At 37.5% G+C, this 19759-nt stretch overlaps 1 protein-coding gene across 1 annotated transcript in view; it reads left to right on the top strand.

Moving 5' to 3' along the window:
- The first annotated feature begins 1744 nt into the window (after positions 1-1744).
- The window catches only part of LOC26526097 (dipeptidyl aminopeptidase-like protein 6), a 43375-nt gene continuing 25360 nt past the window's right edge, over positions 1745-19759 (top strand). Inside the window, exons 1-3 of the mRNA XM_026982820.1 lie at positions 1745-1970; positions 2031-2163; positions 2219-2407. Coding sequence (XP_026838621.1) covers positions 1765-1970; positions 2031-2163; positions 2219-2407 — 528 coding nt within the window. The 5' untranslated portion in view covers positions 1745-1764. The remainder of the gene's footprint in view (positions 1971-2030; positions 2164-2218; positions 2408-19759) is intronic.

Raw genomic sequence — 19759 nt, 5'->3', positions numbered from 1 at the left:
TAATGCCCAGGGATCCTCTCGCAGATCCTCGGCAGATAGGGTATAGTTTATGTTGTTCCCGTGTTCCTGTAGTTATCCAGGCGGGAGTCTTCTTATGAAGATTACGGTGGAGGGCGTGACTTTGCCCCCTTTGCTGACCTTCTGGCTCAGTGTGGATAAATTAAGTCAAATGAAATATGTTTTTACGGCAAGTAGCCGGAGTAGCTTGCTCCTTATTGGTAAAGGTCTCGCTTAGAACTGAAACTTAAATTATAACAAAAGAGACTCGCAGCGGCCACGCAAATATGCAGTGTTTTGCCAGCTGCGCACGAGCATCCGGTCCAATGCTGGGTCAGCACGCCGGTATTCGGTTTCATACACTGAGCCGTACGTTGGCTCGTGTTAGCTTGCACAGTGGCTGCGTCAGTATGGGGTTCGTTTTCCAAAGCTTTAATATTTTGTCGTGATAAAGCGTCGGCAACAAAATTTTCATTTCCAGGTTTATAGAACCTTTTGGCGGTGTGGTCTTCGATGAATGCTTTCCATCGTTTAATTTTGGCAGTTGTTTTTAGCTCGGACACAGCGAAAGTGAGGGGCTGATGTTCCGTAAAAAAAATGAAGTGCATTAAGCACTTTTTTGTTACTTTACTGGAGCCATGAATGGAACTCACAGTGAATGGGGAGTCGACAAGTGTTATGTTTTTTTCAACTCCGTTAGGGACTTCAGTATCAATGAGAATTTTTAGAATAATGAAACTCTTTAAACGAATTGGGCAAAGGGGTAGACAAAAGTATTGTTAAAGCGATGCAAAACAAGTGGAAGAAAACAAGTTCGAATGGGTGCGCCTTGAGGAAAAGCTGTCAAAGGACAAAGATAGAATCTGTATGAATAGATTCAATATAAAAAAATTCCAGTAAAAAAGAATAACAGCATCCACATTTTTTTTTCTTGTAAAAGCAAATAGCGTTACTATATATAATTTAATCTCTTAATAACTTACACCGGGATGAGGTCAGTTTTTTTTTAACAAGTATTTAATTATTAATTATTAGGTTTGGGCGTAAACGAAAAATAGATGTAATTGCAGTATAAAAGCAAAAAAGAAAATAAAGAAAGTGTGGGCGTAATAGTTTTGGGCGGCATGTGGACGTGGACAATTTTATTTTGCATGCTGATAGTTATTTAAAAGACATAGATTAACATGAAAAAAAATCTAATTAATCTAATCTAATCTAATCTAATTAATCTTATTTTTAGCTGACAGACGGAAATGATCGACGATCATGATCAGCAAATATAATATTTATAGGATTAGAAACTCCTTCCTTCTCTTTAACAAATATTTCTAAAAGATCTTGTATACCCTTTCACTCTGCGAGTAACGAGTATAAAAATGGTTTTCGTGCCTTTCAATCATAAAATAAATCAGGGATCCAATTAATAGTTAGTTACGTTAAGGAGTGGTTCACGGTCCAGAGTATAGAGAGTATACAGAGTATTACCTTACTCATGCTTACCGCGGCTGAGTTTATGCTGAATCTGCATACTAAAAAACCAGTTATGACCCAAGACATATAGCAACTTAATTTTACTAATTACGGTATAAACTTACATATTCAATCAACTAGTTATTAATGTATAACAATTTTGAACGATAACCAAGTACTACCAACCAAACTTTGTTTTTCGTTTTAGAAGAAATTTTTGAAACTCCAGAGGCGATATGGCCATCTGCTGATGGAACACATTTTATGTTCGCACTATTTAATGACACCAATGTTGGAATGATGACGTACCCATGGTTATCGTCTGGAGCTTTATTCTCTGGAAGTGGGATGTTTTCTGGAAGTATTTTTCCCGAAACGAAAAATGTTAGATTTCCAACTCCAGGAACTACTAATCCTGAGGTGGAGTTGTGGGCTGTTGACATAACTAATGTGAGCGACATTAAAAAATTTAGCATTAAACCTCCTGCCTCTATTTATGGACAGTAAGACTTTTAATAAATAAGAGTTAATATGCTTTACATATATCTTGATTTGTATACTAGAGACTATTACCTCACATCAGCAGGTTGGATACCTGGTACCAATTGCCAAGTATCGGTAGTCTATATGGGAAGATCTCAAAATTACAGTGTTATTTCATTGTGTTCTAAAGTGGAAAACTGGAATTGTTTGGAAGTAAGTTATAATATTTGAAGTAAAACAATTAAACACGTTTGAATTCATTTTAAAGGTTCACTCTGAACGTGCTCCCGAAGATGAATGGTTGGATATCTTTCCCCACCCGGTATTTTCTTCAGATGGTAGTAGTTTCTTATTTTTGGCTAATATTCAGGAGTCCGAAAACTACCAATTTAGACATATTAAACATGTAACGATATCACAGCGAAGAATTTCTGTTATTTCTCATGGTCGATATGAAGTAAGTAATACTTGAAATGTTTGAATATCATAGTCGTAGGTTAGGTGGAAATATTCAATTAAGAACATGTCATAGTTTGTTTTCACAAATTAATTAAATAAATTAATTAATTAATCATAATCACAATTAATCATAAATTAATATAATATAAATTAATATTAATATAAATAAATTATAATATATTATAAATTAATAAAAATAGATAGCAAATTCGGTAGACAGTCCATGTTCATTAAGAAATACGTGCTATAGAACAATCTAAGTACGTCAAAAACAATTTAATTTTATTATTAAACTCAACTAGAGATGCCATAATAACCAAAAAAATTGTTTTCCAATGTCCAGAAAACAACATATTACCACGACACAAAACACTGAAGGGGAGCACGCCAACTGAATTAAGTCTGGTCAGATACTTCTGCCCTCATCCGATTCAGCTTTTCGATAGGCTTATAAATTTATTAAACTAAGAGTGCCTGATGGGAAGCTATATTTAGAGTATGATCTAATAGTTTAACGCAAGACGGGTAACTCGCAAAAATTGAAAAATTTGCAATGACTTTCGACAAGTTAGAGGAAAATGCTCTTGCATGTTGGAGACATACCGCATTTGTAATTTGAAATTGCAGAAAAGCGAAGCTTGGAGAACTTGAGACAACTTTCCGCCCAAGTGTATGCGCAGCAGGCTAAGAAAACTAAAAAAATCGGATTTTCTACCCGTTCCTCGTAGAGTAAAAGGGCATACTAGATGTATACTAGAAAATTATGTAAGAGGTAGAAGGAAGCGTTTCCGACTATATAAAGTATATATATTCTTGATAAGGATCAATATCCGACACAATCCATGCCCGTCTGTCCGTCTGTATGAACGTCGAGATCTCAGGAACTATAGAAGCTAGAATGTTGCGACATGCATTCCAGAGACATAGACGCAGCGCAGTTTTGTTAATTGATGTTGCCACGCCCACAAACCGCCTAAAACTGTCACGCCCACACTTTTGAAAAATATTTTGATATTTTTTTATTAGTCTTGTAACGATTAGCAAAAAAACTTTTTGTCACGCCCACAAACCGACCAAAATGTCACGACCCCACTTTTGAAAAAATCTTTAATTTTGTTGTTAGTTTGGTAAGTTTCTATCGATTTGAAATATTTTGAAGTGTTTTTCATTTAATTCTTTTTTTCCCAATTACTACAGATATTCCAGATAATGTTGAATATTCTTGTTCGTACTTCCACTAGCTAAGTAACAGGTATCTGATTGTCGGAGAACTCGACTATAGCATTCTCTCTTGTTTATAACTCGAATTTGGATTCCAATTACAATGGTCGTAGTATATGCCTTGTTATTTATGTAAATAAGAGGGTAAACACTAGAAAAGTATTCGTTTTCATAGCTGAGCACTAGCTGAGATACATCCACCAACGAGTGCGCATGAATAAATAATTATAAATCTCTATTACATTAATGTTTAAAATCATTCAATGAACTGGAACGAATGTATCAAATTTAAAAGTAAAAAGTTAAATGTTTCTGTTTTAAGCTCAGGAATTTTTAGTTAAGAAATATTTTTTAAGAACAAGGGAGTACGCTTTAGACGAGTTCCACGACAATCAGATACCCGCTACTCAGATAGAGGAAGTGCGAACAAAAAATTTTTTCATTTTCTGGAATATCGGTAAAAATTGAGTTAGAAAAATAAAAAAATGAAAATTATTATTAATCCTGTGAAAATTAAATTTTTTTAAACGTGTGGTCGTGACAGTTTTTGGCGGCTTGTGGACGGTGGAGTAGGCGTAGCAAATCTATTGTTGGAAAATTGATATACATTTACAAGACCAATAAAAAAATATCAGAACATTTTCAAAAGTGCACGCGTGGTTGTTTTGTTCAGATTGTGGGCGGCATAGTGGGCGTGGCGAAAGGTTTTTTTTTAAATCGATACAAATTTACAAGCTGACTCTGTTCGACTCTTCGATACGCGTATTTTCACGTTCCTCACCAAACGGTTCTTAACCGCATCTGTCGTGTCGTCTTTTAACGCATGTATTCCCCGGCAGGTGAGCCGTCTTTGCCTTCTTGGTATCTGAATGTTGAAGGCTAAAGATAACTGGTGACGTACATTTTTTTATCCTGAAAGGTCCGTTATATCGTTCGACAGGTGGTACTCCAAGGACCATACCGTGTTCCCCACCTGGGGTTTCCAGGGAGGCCTCCGTGGATTGTAATGGAGCGTCTGAACATGCGTAGCCTTATTCATGTTTTTCCGTATCAACCGAAGTTTTCCTTTAGTTGCTTGGAGTCTTCTGTCTGCGTTCTTGTGTCGTTGCACGTACCGATTGTCTATTCTTAATACAACGCGTTCGGCAACCTTAGCTCTTTTCCTTGCGTTATAAATGATAGCGAGTGGACTCCCCAGTACACGTGTTTACCGCCATTTGCAGCTCCGGACAGTTTTAATCCCATGTCCTTATATCCTGTGATAAGCCCTATCATTGCACTGTAGGCTGAATAACACCTTTTTGTGTGTCTCCAAAACGGAGACACATATTTAGTTTGTGTTTTTAATGACACTAGCCCAGATCTTTCATAATATCAAAAATTGTGGATGTGTCACAACCCCTTATATTTATTGAAGTTTATAGCTCCAGAATGGATGTACACTAGACCAAATGTATGCGAATTCTCAAAGCTGTGGGCTTGGTGCCGAACTTTATATTAATTAACAAATTTTCGTATACATTAAAAGTTTGTTTCTAATCCACGAAAAACCCACTGATTTAGTGAAACTATTTGCATTTTAATTTTTTTTACAAAAAGTTACAGCAATAACCATAGTAAAAATTATAAAAATTCACGAACCGTCTTTATAGGTCCCATTGAGCACAAAATTGCTCTAAATTTGATAAAGTGTTGTTGGGTTCTAAAAATTAAAATTTCTCAAAAAATTATTAATTATTAAAATTATTATTATTATTAAATTTAAATTACTAATTAAAATAACTTTAACCAAGAACTAAATAGGCTACAATATTAAGTACATTTCGTCGATTTACTATGCTGGAGTTATTTTTTGCGCTCCGAACTCCTTTTTTTATTTTTATTTTTTTGAATCTTGTCTGACTTGTGCACAATTTCAAAACTGTATTAAACCTTCTGTGTTTTTCGAGGTTTGTAGAAGTTTTGCTTGATGTTGTTTTTGTATGCACATTATCTGCACTGTGCACCCGCTCTCAAAGTCAAAATCCAAAGTTCTAAGCGTACAGACTGCGCTCTTGCAGTACATTTAAAAGCTTGTTTCTTTATGCAGTGGAATAAAAACAACAAGTGATGACCTAGCAAGGGCCCAAATCTAAAATGGTAGGCTCCCTAAGGGGAACACCCCGCATCATCCGGCAAGTGATCAACAGGACTCCACAGCTGATCAGCATTCAATCGCAGCAATTCCCACAATGTTGCTAAGATCGGCAAGTAAAAAGGTTTCGGAGCAATCTGATCAATCCGTTGTGGAGGCAGTTGGATTGCTACAGTTGGCCCTTCAGAAATACAATCTGCATGCAAGAGGCTTGTAGCAAGCTAACTAAAACGTATATTGAAAGGTTTTAAATCATTTGTCCGACATCCAAACCGTCTCAAATTAGCTGTTCGATAGGAACCAATTTATAGTTCTAGGTGATTTTAATATACCTGGTCCAAAGGTAAAGCACAACATGGCTTTATTAACTACTTGCGCGACTTATCGTTGTCGCAAGTTAACTATATTTGAAATTCTTTTTGGTCGATTACTGGACCTATGTTTTGTTATAAGTCCTGAATGTAAGTTTCTGTCCAGAGTAGCACCTCTTACTTAACCTAAAGATCCATATCATCCTACTTTTGAGGTGACAATTGACTTTGTAATCGAAGTAAAAGAAAAATCAGAGAACTCAACCAAACGAATACATTATTTTCGCAAGGCTAATTCTCTGAGGTTACATAATTTTTTATATGGCTTTAATAGGACTGATCTTTACGCTGGCAACATTATGTCGGATTCCAAAAATATTTTTTATACGTCAACTAAATACTTTTTTTAGCTCTTGTGTTCCGATGTACTAACCTTCTTTGTTTAGTAAGGAGTTGGCACTCCTAAGAAATATAAAGTCTAGACTTAATACAACATTTAAAGACAACATTTCTCAATATATCTTTTCTAAATATTTAAGAGCTCGGTTAATTTTTACCGTGCCTAATCCTCAGTATCATTAGTAACTCAGTAACCTAGTTTAAAAAAAAATATATTCTACATTACCTCATTCTGAACAGCATAATCAATATCGAATTTAATATTTTGTCCCACTCTAAATGAAAACTCACTGCTTTCCATTCTTCAGCATGTTAGTCCTGTCTATTCGCAAGGTCCCGACGGAATCCCTGGTTGGGTGCTTAGGTTCTATTAAAAAGGTACTTATTATAAGGTGATGATTGCCTTATAAACCCATTCTTTTTCCACTAAACTAATGTTAATTAACTTACCTTCCCTAGCTAACCGTAAACCGTGGCTAAAGTTTTTTGGCAAATCTATAGAAATTTACAAAACATTTTTTAAAAGTGTGGGCGTGACAGTGTTGGGCGATTTGTGGGTGTTGGAGTGGGCGTGGCAAATTTTTTTTTTGCAAATCTATAGAAATTTACAAGATATATTCATAAAAATCACATTTTTCAAAAGTGTGGCCGTGACAGCTTTGTGCGGCTTATGGGCGTTAGAGTTGGTGTGACAACATTTGGAAACAAACTTGCGCTGCGTCTATGTCTCTGGATGATGCATGGTTAATCTTAACATTCTACCTTTTGTAGTTCCTGAGATCGAGGCGTTCATACGAACAGACGGACAGACGAACAAACAGACCGACGGACAGACAAACAGACGGACAAGGCCAGATCGACTCGGCTATCGATCCTGATCAAGAATATATATACTTTATACGGAACATATACTGGTCGGAAACGTTTCCTTCTGCTTGTACATACTAGTCAACGAATCTAGTATACCATTTTACTCTACGAGTAACGGGTATAAAGACGGAGTCCGTTTAACAAACATAAACAGTGTAGTGACATACATATAAACCATCCAATTGAACTGAAATAATTACAGTCGAGAATAAACAGCAACAAACAAAAGATAATAATGAACATATGCATTTTTAAACGTCAGGCAAAATAAAGTAAAAACAATAACACCCAAAGCAAGTGCAGTGACCGAGTAATTGGAGAAACACATAAAGGTTGGAGCGTGAATATATAATATTCACTTTACATACTACACATTAAAAATATATTTTTAGCCTTTTCCAGGTAAAAAAAATTGTACTTACTAAAATTATATGTTTGATAATTAATAGTTTAATAAAAATAGTTTCAGCGGCGAGTATCAGCCTTGTTTTTGTATGCACAAAGACAACAGTCGTTACATAGCGAGAAACTTACAATAAATGTAGAAAAAAATAATTTTTCTTAATTTTTTAAGAGACTTATTGATCGCAAAACAGCACCCTCTATTTATCGCATAATAACGAGTAGTAATTATTTTAAAGCTGCAGTGGCAAAGAGAGTTCGACTGGACAAATGGAATTTAAGATTCGATGAAGCGGACATGAAAGATGAAAGTTTTCTATTCCGCGTGGGGAAGATACAAAATTATATGAAATTAATAGACAAAAAAATTTTTAGAGAACAGGTAGCAAATGGTAGCATTGAAACGGGCTTCTCCCACGCCCGGAAGTGACTTCATGAAGAATATGCATTAGCCCGAAAGCGCAAAATACAAAAGTTTTAAGAAAATAGAGCAGAACATCGACGGCTCAAACAAAAAGCCGTGGACAAAGTGGTACAACGTGACAACTGTTTCTTTGCTATAACTAAATTTGTCGGAGAAGATATTTTAGCATTACTGGATATAGGTTCTGGCGCGAATTGTATTGTCAAAGGAGATCTTAAAAAACCGACCGCAGACGATAACAGAACTAAGCAAAGAGTTTGTAACAGGGGTCATCACACTACCTGTATCAACTCCTAATCGTGCAACGATTCTATTTTGGAATCGATTTTTGGCAAACTTTTGGCCTAACATTCCTCGGGAAAGGAGAAACTTGAACAAAAATGGATTTAAGTGATGACTTTGATATGGGTGAAATACATATGCCCACAACCGCGTATACCCCACATCAGCTCACAACAGAACAAAATTTGGAACTGAAGCAAATGATAACAACATTTCCACCATAACTGGAAAAAGGGTTACGAAAAACCTGTTGGAGCAGCATATAAGTGAAGTAACACTGGGGACCTACCAATAAGCAACGGATTCAATATCACCAGCAACACGAAAGTTGGTATATGCTGAATGAAGAAAGCAATGGCAGCTGAAGTTCACCAGTGACCTTGGTGCAGAAAATTCCCAGAAAGGCCCCGTCTTCGCCTCGACGCTCGTAAATGTAACACTCGCACCATTTAAGGAGCATGTCCGTTACCACATATAGGCGGTCTACTAATTCGCGCGTTCTTATAAGGCGGAAACACAGGTAGAGGACTCTGTCGAAAACATTCTTCTTGCAACCATAAAGTATAAAAGATCAAACCATTCGGTGACAAACGAGAGACCTAATTCACGTAGTCTCCAAAGACAGAAACGCCTCAAAACAACAAAAGATCCTTGACCAAATGAATAAAAATAGGGTGTATAATTCGTATTTGGTAGCCAATAGGGTTTGGATAAAAAACAATAAAAGATTAGGAAATAAACACTCACCCTTATTTACAGAAGTTATTGTGGAAGCCTACCTAGTTACGACGGTTTTTATTAAAGGGAAGGTGGTCTAAAAGGATAATCTTAAGTAGGCTTTTGACATTTAAAAAATCATGACAAGTATTTTCTTACCATATTAAATTTTGTTATGCTTAGATATCTTTACAGTTTAACAAGAGAAAATATAACCTTAACCTTTTGAAACTTCGACGATACATTGAAATTTATAGATAAACTACGCAAGAAGCACATGAAATAGGTAATAAAAATATATGTACAACACAACCTTAATAGCTCCCTTGACCGTTCAGCACCGACACATTAAGTAGTGTCCTTTAGACAATTGCAGGAACACCAGATTTTGATGACTGATTTCTGACAATTAAAATTTTAAAAAAGTCAGCTATTACATTCTAACAGCAAGCAGATAGAGATCGAAAGTAAATTCCTGGCAAGTCTTCAACGAAGTTTTGAAATCATTTGCAGAGGTCGAACATTTTTATAAAACAATTTGTAGCGCAGAATGCGCACATTAATATAAATATAATATAAAATAATCATAAATATATGTAAGAGAAAATAATATCCTATATAGAAAATAATGAACAACTTTTGTAATCATATTAGCTACCCAAGTGAATGCCTGCAGGAAGGGAGTTAGGAAGGCGAAAGGCCCTCAAAATGGGTTCATTTTTCGCATAAAAGGTCCTAACAGAGGCTAACAGATACTTTTAACTGCATGGTATTTCGCCTAACAAACCCAAACATTGCATACGCCTTCGGAATAGTGAAATTTGACTCCGCACAAAACTGAAATTTCCTATCGAAAAGAAATCTTAGGTCCTAAATTTAAACTAACAAGGACAGCGGTTCATTATTTAGTTGCAATATCTGTCAAAATCAGCCTGAAGCAATGTATTGAGAGATAGATATATCTCTCAGCGGAAAGCACCATCAGCAGCTAAGACCTAAAGACCTTTGGAGACCTAAAAGACCTCTCAAACCGTTCTCACTTTGATAGACTTAAAAGGCCTCTCAAACCATTTTCACCTTGGTAGACCTGAAAGGCCCTCTCAAACCATTCTCACCCGGGTAGACCTAAAAGGGCTCTCAACCTTTCCCCACTAACTGGTAGGCCTGAACGGTCTCTCCAATTCTGTTCCGTTCGCAGACATTGTGAGCCCAGAAGGATCTTGGGCTAACACCTCGGGATTTGGTGCGGATCCACCAAATCGTTTTTGATCGAAAAAAAAAAAACAAGCGAAAATATTTTATTAAAAATATTAAGTTTTTAGGGGTGGGCGACCGAAAAAAACTATTTTTTTATGGTACAAAATCGTTTTTTATCGATAAAAAAAAAAAATCAGTATTATGAGGTGGAAAAATCGAAAGTAATTAATGTTAGGGGTAGGCAAACTTAAAAATATTAAGTTTTTAGGGGTGGGCGACCGATAAAACTATTTTTTTAAGGTACAAAATCGTTTTTAATACAAAAAAATACAGTTTTATGAGGTGGAAAAACGAAAATAATTAATTTTAGGGGTAGGGAAATGCCAAAAACTATTTTTAATAGGTGGGCAATAGTTTTGTCTTTCTGATCAAATATCCCAAAACTTTGTTATATTGTAAAAAAAAATGCCCTTCCTGTTCTGCATAATAACTTAGTATTGGATCTAGAAGAAGGTAATATGTTGGCCGACTGTGTACCTTTTGCAGAAGACTTCGTGCGCCCGTGATGGTAATTGGCGAGAGTATTGCAATAATAAACAGTGCGAATCACTAAATGGTACCCGTTGACCTAACCATGAAAAATCTCCGCCATATCGGGGATCTTAGATCGGGATTATCGGTTCGATCATTTGCTCCTTGACACTCATCGCCCTATTACTACTGGTAGCATAGCTTACTGGCGCCTGGTAGCATAGAAAGAAGTAACCCGAGAACGCGTTTCAAACTATAAGGGAGAAGCTAGCACGCGCAAGCTTGAAATTGCTGACAACGCGCCGGATGCCGTCGTGACAAAGTTGCTGGTGGTGGGAGCGTAACCGTTTGCCAAGCAGATTCTTAGACCTCTTAGAATTAAATGTAGATAATTTTTTCTTTTAAATGTTTAATCTGATTGTGCAAATAATAGACACTTCGATACTGACTGAACTCCTTTTTTGAATAAAATTTGTGAGAGCGTTAGACACTGAATACTTTTTCAATAAGTTTATCTAGGTTTTGCTCTATTATGACCAGGTCATGATACCAGACCCTAACTATTTTAAGGACCTAATTTTTCGTGTGTTGTGAATGGGTGAATTGTTTGGAATATGTGAATAGTTATGATTATCTCATGATGAAGGGTAGCGTAAAATGTACTGCGTTTCAGTATATTTTCTGTATATTCCTCTAAAATGTCTAAAGCGGTTTGGATTGGTCAATGAACTTGGTCGGTGAACCGTTATGTGTGTAACATTCCGATCCCCTTGGTTATTGCTAGTATCTGTGCGTTTGTGCATCTTTCCAGATACATCATTTGTAATCCATTATATGCTGAAAAATGTTATATTTTAATGTATGTACTTTTTTCCGATTACGTTATTTTTGTAGTGTACTTGTTTACCTTAACTGTGTCTTTCTTATATATTTTTTTATATCTTTTCTTATATATTTCTTATCTAGTGTTGACCTTAAGAAAATTTCTTCTTAATTTTGGTTATTTCATTTTTGTTCTTGTTATGGTCTGCTAGGTCTGTTTTATGTTTATCTATGTTTTTCAATGTTATCTTGTCGGACTGTTTCGTATTGGTCTGGATATGTCACTACTCTGCTGCCGAAGAATACTTCTAATGTCCCTTTTTTGTTTTGGGGCATCTCATTGTTTCTGAAATTGTTGAATGTTTTAGTAATTTTGTGTGGTAGGGCTACTTCTATCTGTAGATGCTCTAGCATGAACTTAATTAATTGAAAATTGAAAGCTTTCGTTGCCCATAACGATATGTTTAGGGACTCCCGCTAGCGCTAGAGAACTTGTGACGGTAGTTTATCCTGTGGATAAAAAGGAAAAAGTCGGTTCTGGGCGGGTATTTGTGTTTACCTGTGGCTCGGGGAAGCCGCAGCCCAAGAAGGTCGTCCGCAAGCGCAAGAGAAAGAATCACTTGGGAACCACGAGGGTCAGTCGCAAGAGCTAGAGAAGAATGACCGCGAGGGTCGTCCGCAAGCGCAAGAAAAGTAATCACTTGGTGATCGCGATGTTGTATTGGGTATGAACCTTCTATACCACGATGCCTTCCTTAAAAACTATGGACTTGCTTTGTTGTCTTTGGCGCTGAGTACTCCTGTATTGCCGCCACCTTCTCAGGGTCTGTCCGGATGCCCTTGGGACTCACCACATGTCTCAGGTACCTTAGTTCCTTTTGGAAGAAGTGGTATTTATGCGGGTTTATCCGTAGATTCGCCGCTTGCAGCCGCCTGAACACCTCTTGCAGCATCTAGAAATGCTTCCGCTTACTCCGACCGATAACCATGATGTCGTCGAGGTATGCAATCTTTGGAACGTCGCCGGTGCAGTGATAAAACTCCGTCAGCGATGCGAGCCCGGACCTCCTCGTGTACAGCTTTATAATACTCCTGCAATTCCTGTATATGCGGTCGAGTTTCTCCATTTCCGAAAACCTCGTAAATCGCATCAGCTTTCGTAGTTCCTCTCTTACGGGTTCGGTTTCCCGCTGTCTTAAGTGACTAATCAAGTCTCCAATTGTTCCTCATACCGCGGGGCCAGGAAGTATTCTCGTAGCTCTGTTGTTAGTTGTGCCTATGTCCTTATCTCGGACAGCGTTACGTTCCACCAGTCGATGGCGGCTGGTACCAGCTGATCCTCTCGGATTCCGTACCCAGCTGCCCATTGCTCAATTTTGCTCAGGAATTCCAATGGTACCGGATGCTCCAACTGCGTACTCGGTGTACGATCTTCGTTCCAACCCTTTTCCCTCCTTTTTCCCTTCCATATCGGTGGTCTGTTGTTCTGACATTGTTCCGACTTCCGGTCCCGTACTTGCCGCGGGGCTTCCGATCCTTCTGTGTCTTACCGCCAATTCATCGAGTCGCTGTTTCAATGCCTCTGTGTGACCTATTCTTTGTGACACCCAGCTCGATATTACTTTTCCGATGTCGCTCCCTTTCTTGCAAACACTCTAGTCTGTTCGGACGCCACAGTGACGGTAAGTCGGGGTTGGGCCAGCTCAGGGGGTGGCCCAGGGTCGTCGCAGATATTAATATGGCGTATTTTAAAGTCAGATGTGGATGCTGTTAGAAGAAACCGACCCGTTTCCAGAGTAGAAGTCGGGGTGAATTACGTCGTAATTGTGTATCAGACTTATTTTATTCAGAGAAAGGTAAAGTTGAATGGTTATTGCCAGAGTCCGCGCCGACTTCCGGCAGGAAAGACGTGCAGCGGATAGGGGATGAGTGGACGTCTGTTAATCTAAAGTGAAAGGGTATACAAGACCCGTTGAAATCTGTGTAACAGGTACAAGGAAGCGTTTCCGACCATATTAAGTATATATATTCTTGATTAGGATCAATGCCCGAGTCAATCCGTCCGTCTGTCTGTCCAATCGCAAATGGCCCCCACTCTAATGCCCACAAACCGCGAAAAACTGCCATGCCCACAATTCCAATTTCTACCGATATTCCCGAAAATGTTGAAAAGTCATGTTCCCAATTCCACTCGCTAAATAACGGGTATCTGATATATTTGAAAGGGTATTTGAAAGCCACTTTTCAAGTCTAAAGCAGGGAATACTTTATTGTCCCCTTTTTGGTAAGTACCTCATTTACCTGCAATGGATATTTTGCTGAGCTTACAATAATCAAGATGATATGTAACATTTTTTCGCCTGAACCATTTGACATTTTGGGTAATGAGACCTAGAACTTCAAATTATACCATCTTCTAAAAGTTATTTAATATGTTTGTTTACTTAATTTTTCAGTGTAATGTTATAATTTCGAGTAAACCGGAATATCGGACGAGTTTCGGATCGTTGCCTTAACATTTGTTGTGTTGGTCAGTTTTTGGTTTGGGTCTACGAACAAGTCTGCAAATGACTTAAGTAATTCCTCCGCTTGGGTTTTCGTGTGTCCGACAATATTTATCGGAAAAATTGTGCTGACTGCTTCAAATTTGATATCATTGACGGGTCTCGAGATAGCTTTTCTAATGTGATAATATTTTTCCCGATATTTATCTCTGCACCTAATTCCTTCAAAATATCGTTGCCTAAATTTGGATAATAAGATTTTAGTATGGGCAACAGGACACCCTTAACTTAATCGTTCTGAATATGAACGGGGTTCGCTACCATTACGTGAGTAACTAGCATAATGCCTCCTTCTGAGACAGCATAAAAAGGTGATTTTCTGTATTGCATTATCAACGAGTTTGGGTTGGATCAAATTTGTGTTTTAACCGGTATCTATAAGTATTCTAATAAATTTACTATTCCTTAACTTGCATACGAAATATGAAGAGGAAGACTTCTTTGGTTAAGTAATGATGCGTCCTTAGCGTCAGCTTCATTAATCTGATCCACGTAGTCGTCCAGATTGCCGTCAAGGTTTTTATATTTCTCATACTCTGCCGTAGCTTCTTGTTCATAGTTCTTCATTGTCAACGGAGTCTAGGTGGGTCGCGCTTCGTTTTCTTCAGTCGAAGCCTGTATATTGAAGTCCCTTTGTAGCCTTAATCATCTGGTATTGAACTAGGTGATCTTTTGCATCGTTTAGGTCTGTTCATAAAACTAACCATTCTGGTATGAACACTGGGCTCTGGATGGGGCAAGCTGGTAAACGAAATTTTTCGAATTTTGTCGTGGTTGCTATCCGAATTGATAATATTAAATTCTTGGGGCTGAAATTGGTTGTTGTATATTGATAAATGGTGTGCTGCGAGCAGGTATAGTCTTTAAATTCTGGTCCCTAAATTGTCTTGTCTGTCCCATGTTTGTTGCATGCCTTGCTCTGAAATTCTGGTTTTTTAATTTAAGATAAACGAGGTAAGTTGCTTTGAAGCCCTCGCATGAAGGTGTCAAGGGCGTTATCTCTGCACATTTTCGTCTTTAACAATTCTGCTTCTCTTCGTAATCCCATACAACCGATCTTGCTAAAAATTAGACCGCTTGCAGCAAATGTAATTGCTAGCCACGAACTTACAAGACGTTTAGCTGTATCGTACGCTCATTGGTCCCTGTCCAAATGCCATTTAATTATTTAACAAGTGCCAATAAAAAAACATCAGATAATGCTATAGACGCCTTTTTATTTTACGAGTAGCAGGTATAATAAAAAGAATTTGACTTCAAGTTGAAGTAACAACAACGACTTTATTGACTTAAATCCGAATAACAACTAACTACTTAAACTGTGCGTAAACAACTTAAGCTATCGGATGCGCTGCCCTTGGTGCCTTCCCTACTTCAAATAGGCTGATGTTGGTTGAATTGGTGCAGTCTTCCTGGAATCACATGCGCCGGTGGGAGCGCAAGCGTTTGCTGAACATATTCTTAGAATTCTGCTTGGCAGCTCGGGGTGTGTGGGAAATTATGCAGACACTGAGGTTGCATATTGGGTTTCGTTATTCTAAATGGTAACATTATTGTTGTTGACGACAAAATCTAACTTAAAAATAAGATTGAACTATATAGTCGAGTTCCTCGACGATTAGATACACGTAACTCAGCTGTGGGAGATCGAATTACAAGTTTCAACATTTTTCTGGCATATCGTTAGAGACTGGGAAGAAAAAAAATGAAACCAAGTACTTTCAAAAGTGTGGGTGTGTCAGTTATGGGCGGCTTGTGAGCATTATTTTTATGTCAATTTCTATCGATCTGCAAAAAATTTTTCTTTTGCTTAATCTCAATCTTCTCGACGTTCTACAGACGGAAGAACGGACATATCCAGATCGACACGGCTAGTGATCATGAATATATATCACGAATATATATACTTAATAGGATAGAAAACAGTTCCCTTTCGGTCAATTGCCGAACCCAGTTTGTTGTTCAATGGGTGCAACACAATACAATTTTGTTTGAGAATTTAGCTTAATATAGTTTATTGTATGAAGAGGTGAGGGGTTATTTTAAAACAGGCAATGAGAAAATGCGCTGGCGACAATGCAGTTCCATCCGTTTGGTTGTTTGAGATCGGCGCGATTGGGCGCGAATTTACTATAGCTTCGACTTCTGTGAGGACGGTCAGGAGATACTCGTACGTGTTATTCAGCTTCAGCGACGTTTTTCAGTAGGTGCATCTTTTCTGATTTAACCACCGTCTCCCAAGTAACATAAATATTGCATGCTCTAGGAGGGATACAACAGATTAGAATCCCTTGCAGGGCCCAGGGGCTGATAAGGTTCAAGAAATGCAGTCTTAAACTACATTATTTTGCTGGCAGAATTTCTTTGACGTTGTCGCTGTATACTTCTTACTATGTTTCACTTGTTACTTGTTACTATGGTCTCCTGCCTTGAATTTTATACGTAGTCATAAAGCGCCCACAAAAATCGACGTCAGTCACTAAGAATTGGCGTTCTCCATAGAAACGATTCGATGGAAGATTTCCCATTGCTTGGGACTTCAGTCAGTTCATCACTCCAGTCATTGGAGTTCGCCAATCTTCTATCTACCCCACCATAATCAGGATTCCATTGTCTAGACGCATTTTGTCAATTAAGGGTGTAGGAGACGGGATTTTAGTAATAAATAATAGTAATAATATCGGCTGCTGAATGTGTGCTACGATTCTTTCGCTTAAACTTGAAATTCCAGCTGGAGAGACCCCATAATAAGGCAAATACCATTAAAAGACTTCAGATACTTCAGAAAGTCAGTCCTTAAGTTATTTCAGATAATGGCTTGATCCTTGAAACGTGCTGGTCCTGGACGAAATCCTTGTAGTTTCGTCTAGTGGGAAGGTCCGAATAGGTATAAGGCATCTTTTTAAGGATCGAGGAAATAGGACTGAGATTTTAACTGGCTAATTGGATGCTTGAACTTAAAGCATAGCAGTTGATTGACCTTCATAAAATGATACGTGAGTTTCCGGGGATAGATAAAACTGAATGGTGATTTTATAAGAAATTCCGTGCTAGCTGAAGCCTGGTGACTAAATAGCATAGAGAAATGTAATGAGCCTCGTATCGCTGACGATGTATCAAAGAAGTGCCGCAAAGCTATCGTATCTGACTTTACAATTTCTTATAGATTGAAAAGGTGTAGTGTACGTAGTTCGATAGATTTTTAACTAGTGGGTCTTTTAATAGTGGGTGATAATTACTAATAAAGAGGACCTTGTACTTCCTTCGCTAGGGATGCGCACTCTTGCTATGCTCGGGTCTAGCTCGCCGTAGGTCGGGGTTCTTTTAGCTTAGGATAGTACGAACGCTACTACATTTTAATAAGTGCGTCTTACTCATAAACAATATTCAAAACTGGATTATCGATTAACAAAAGAAATGGCTTTATAATGATACTAATGATACACGCCGACACGTGTGAAGATAAGCTACAGATTCTGATAAGTATTGGGAATTTTGGATGTTAATGATTCCCTAAGTCTTTACCCTCCCTACCATGACAATGTTACTTATAATATTTACATTGTCCCTTGGCCAAGTTCAAAATAACTCTACCACATATTTAAGAAAGTGTTCAACATAAGTACTCGACAAACCATTAAATCTATTTATTCACAATTCATTATTTTTCAATATATCTTCAATCGTAATTCCATTTATATAAATTCAGTTTAATAAACGGTTTCATTAAATCTCTTTTACAAACTAACAATATTTTTATCTACGCATAATTATCCTAGTCGTTCTCTAACTCTTCATTTTTGTTTATATTCCGTAAGTAAAATAAAGTATATAAAAGTAAAGTATAAAGCAAATATATATATGTAATTGAATATAAAATTAACAAATATAATTATATAATCTTTACTCAAATGCAGATATTATTTTAATTAGACGTTCGAGTGGCATTTTGTTAGAATTTTAATATAGGTAATTCATAATAAGGTATTTATCATTGTTGTTGTAGTACTCACGACCTTAAATATCCACTCCATGATGTGCGTAAAGTTGGGCCCAAGTTCACGTTGACATTGTCGAGCTGTAGGTCAAACTTTAAAGGTTCTAATTTAAATTCCTATTCAAATGCCAAAAGTTCCGTCAATCTGCGAGTATTTAATTCATTATAAATCGCAATACAAAAGAAAATCAAGAATCAAAACAAAACACGAAATATAACTGCAGTATTGCAGCGATAAGACCTTAGGAAACCGCTGGCTGCTACGCTGCGTTGCGATAAGACGAAATCACAAAGTTGGACCTCCGTTGGTCATAGGCGATGATCTTCACTGCCTGACGATGATGATGTTCAAATGTAATTAAATCTGCTCCGGTCGTCTAAACTTCTGCATAGTTGAATATCTGGATGAACTCTAGCCTTCCAATATATTTGGTTATCATTCGGCAGGTGGCCGGTTGCGTAATTTGTTGCTGAAGGTTATGTCGCCTCGTGGCCTCTTCTTGGAGCGACGGGGTTTAAACCATGAGCTGATGCGGGGGTCGACGAGACGGGGGGTAGTCGGCTGTAGAGCAATCACATGCTCTTATATATAGGCCTGGTCTTCCTTACGCCTTGGGGTCGAATCTCGTTGCCACTTTCACACGAATCGAACACGGAAATTTATTGAAATATACCAACTCTTGTTTTTATGAGATTGGATATATATATAACTAAATTATATTTCCACGTGTATGTGAAGTTAAATGGGCAGTGTCAAAAATGTATGAGCGTTCGCCACGAAGATTTATCCGATAATGATCTAAGCTCTGGGGAAGCTGCATGCTGGTGGTCGCTGTTACAGCTTTTGTTTCCCTAACTGTATAATCGTACGATCATATTCTGTTCTGATTGGCCTAAGACAATTCTCTCGCTTTTTCTTTTACACAAAAGCTGCTATAATTTAGGGCGAGGGTGTCTTGAAGAGTTTTTGCAGTGTAAAGTTAAGTTGGTCCCTACAAAGGCTTGAAATTTAATCGAGAAATAAAATAAATTATGATCATACCGTTTCTTTAGACGAGCAAATGCATTGGTGTAATTCCCCTCTGATACCCTTGCACCAGTTGAAGAGCTGGTCCAGATATGCAATACAGCAAATAAGTAAATTAGTCCCGATTTGGAGTGAGCCCATCACTATTAATGCTCCTTCAAAGTTTTTGTAGTAGGAATATGTTCGATCGCAGTGGTGGAATTCAAACGTGGCAAGTGGGATTGATGTGCACTTGTTGTTTTACGTAAAAAACTAAACTAAATCTAAGGTGTTAGCTACACCTTGATTGTTGACAATTGATTTTTTCTTTACTTTTGGATAGCACGGCCGTCATCGCCGTAGTCTTACTCCTTGATTCTAATTTGTAGTTGAGATAATTGTGTAGATATGATTGCAAAATTTGCAAATGAATAGCTCTCAGGTGTTTCTAATAAAAAAATTCAAAACATTCA

The sequence above is a fragment of the Drosophila erecta genome, unplaced genomic scaffold (genome assembly GCF_003286155.1).
Source record: "Drosophila erecta strain 14021-0224.00,06,07 unplaced genomic scaffold, DereRS2 tig00000219-arrow-pilon, whole genome shotgun sequence".
Lineage (NCBI taxonomy): Eukaryota > Metazoa > Arthropoda > Insecta > Diptera > Drosophilidae > Drosophila > Drosophila erecta.
Note: the sequence above shows the minus strand (reverse complement) of the source record. Positions and strands in the feature narration are given on the sequence as shown.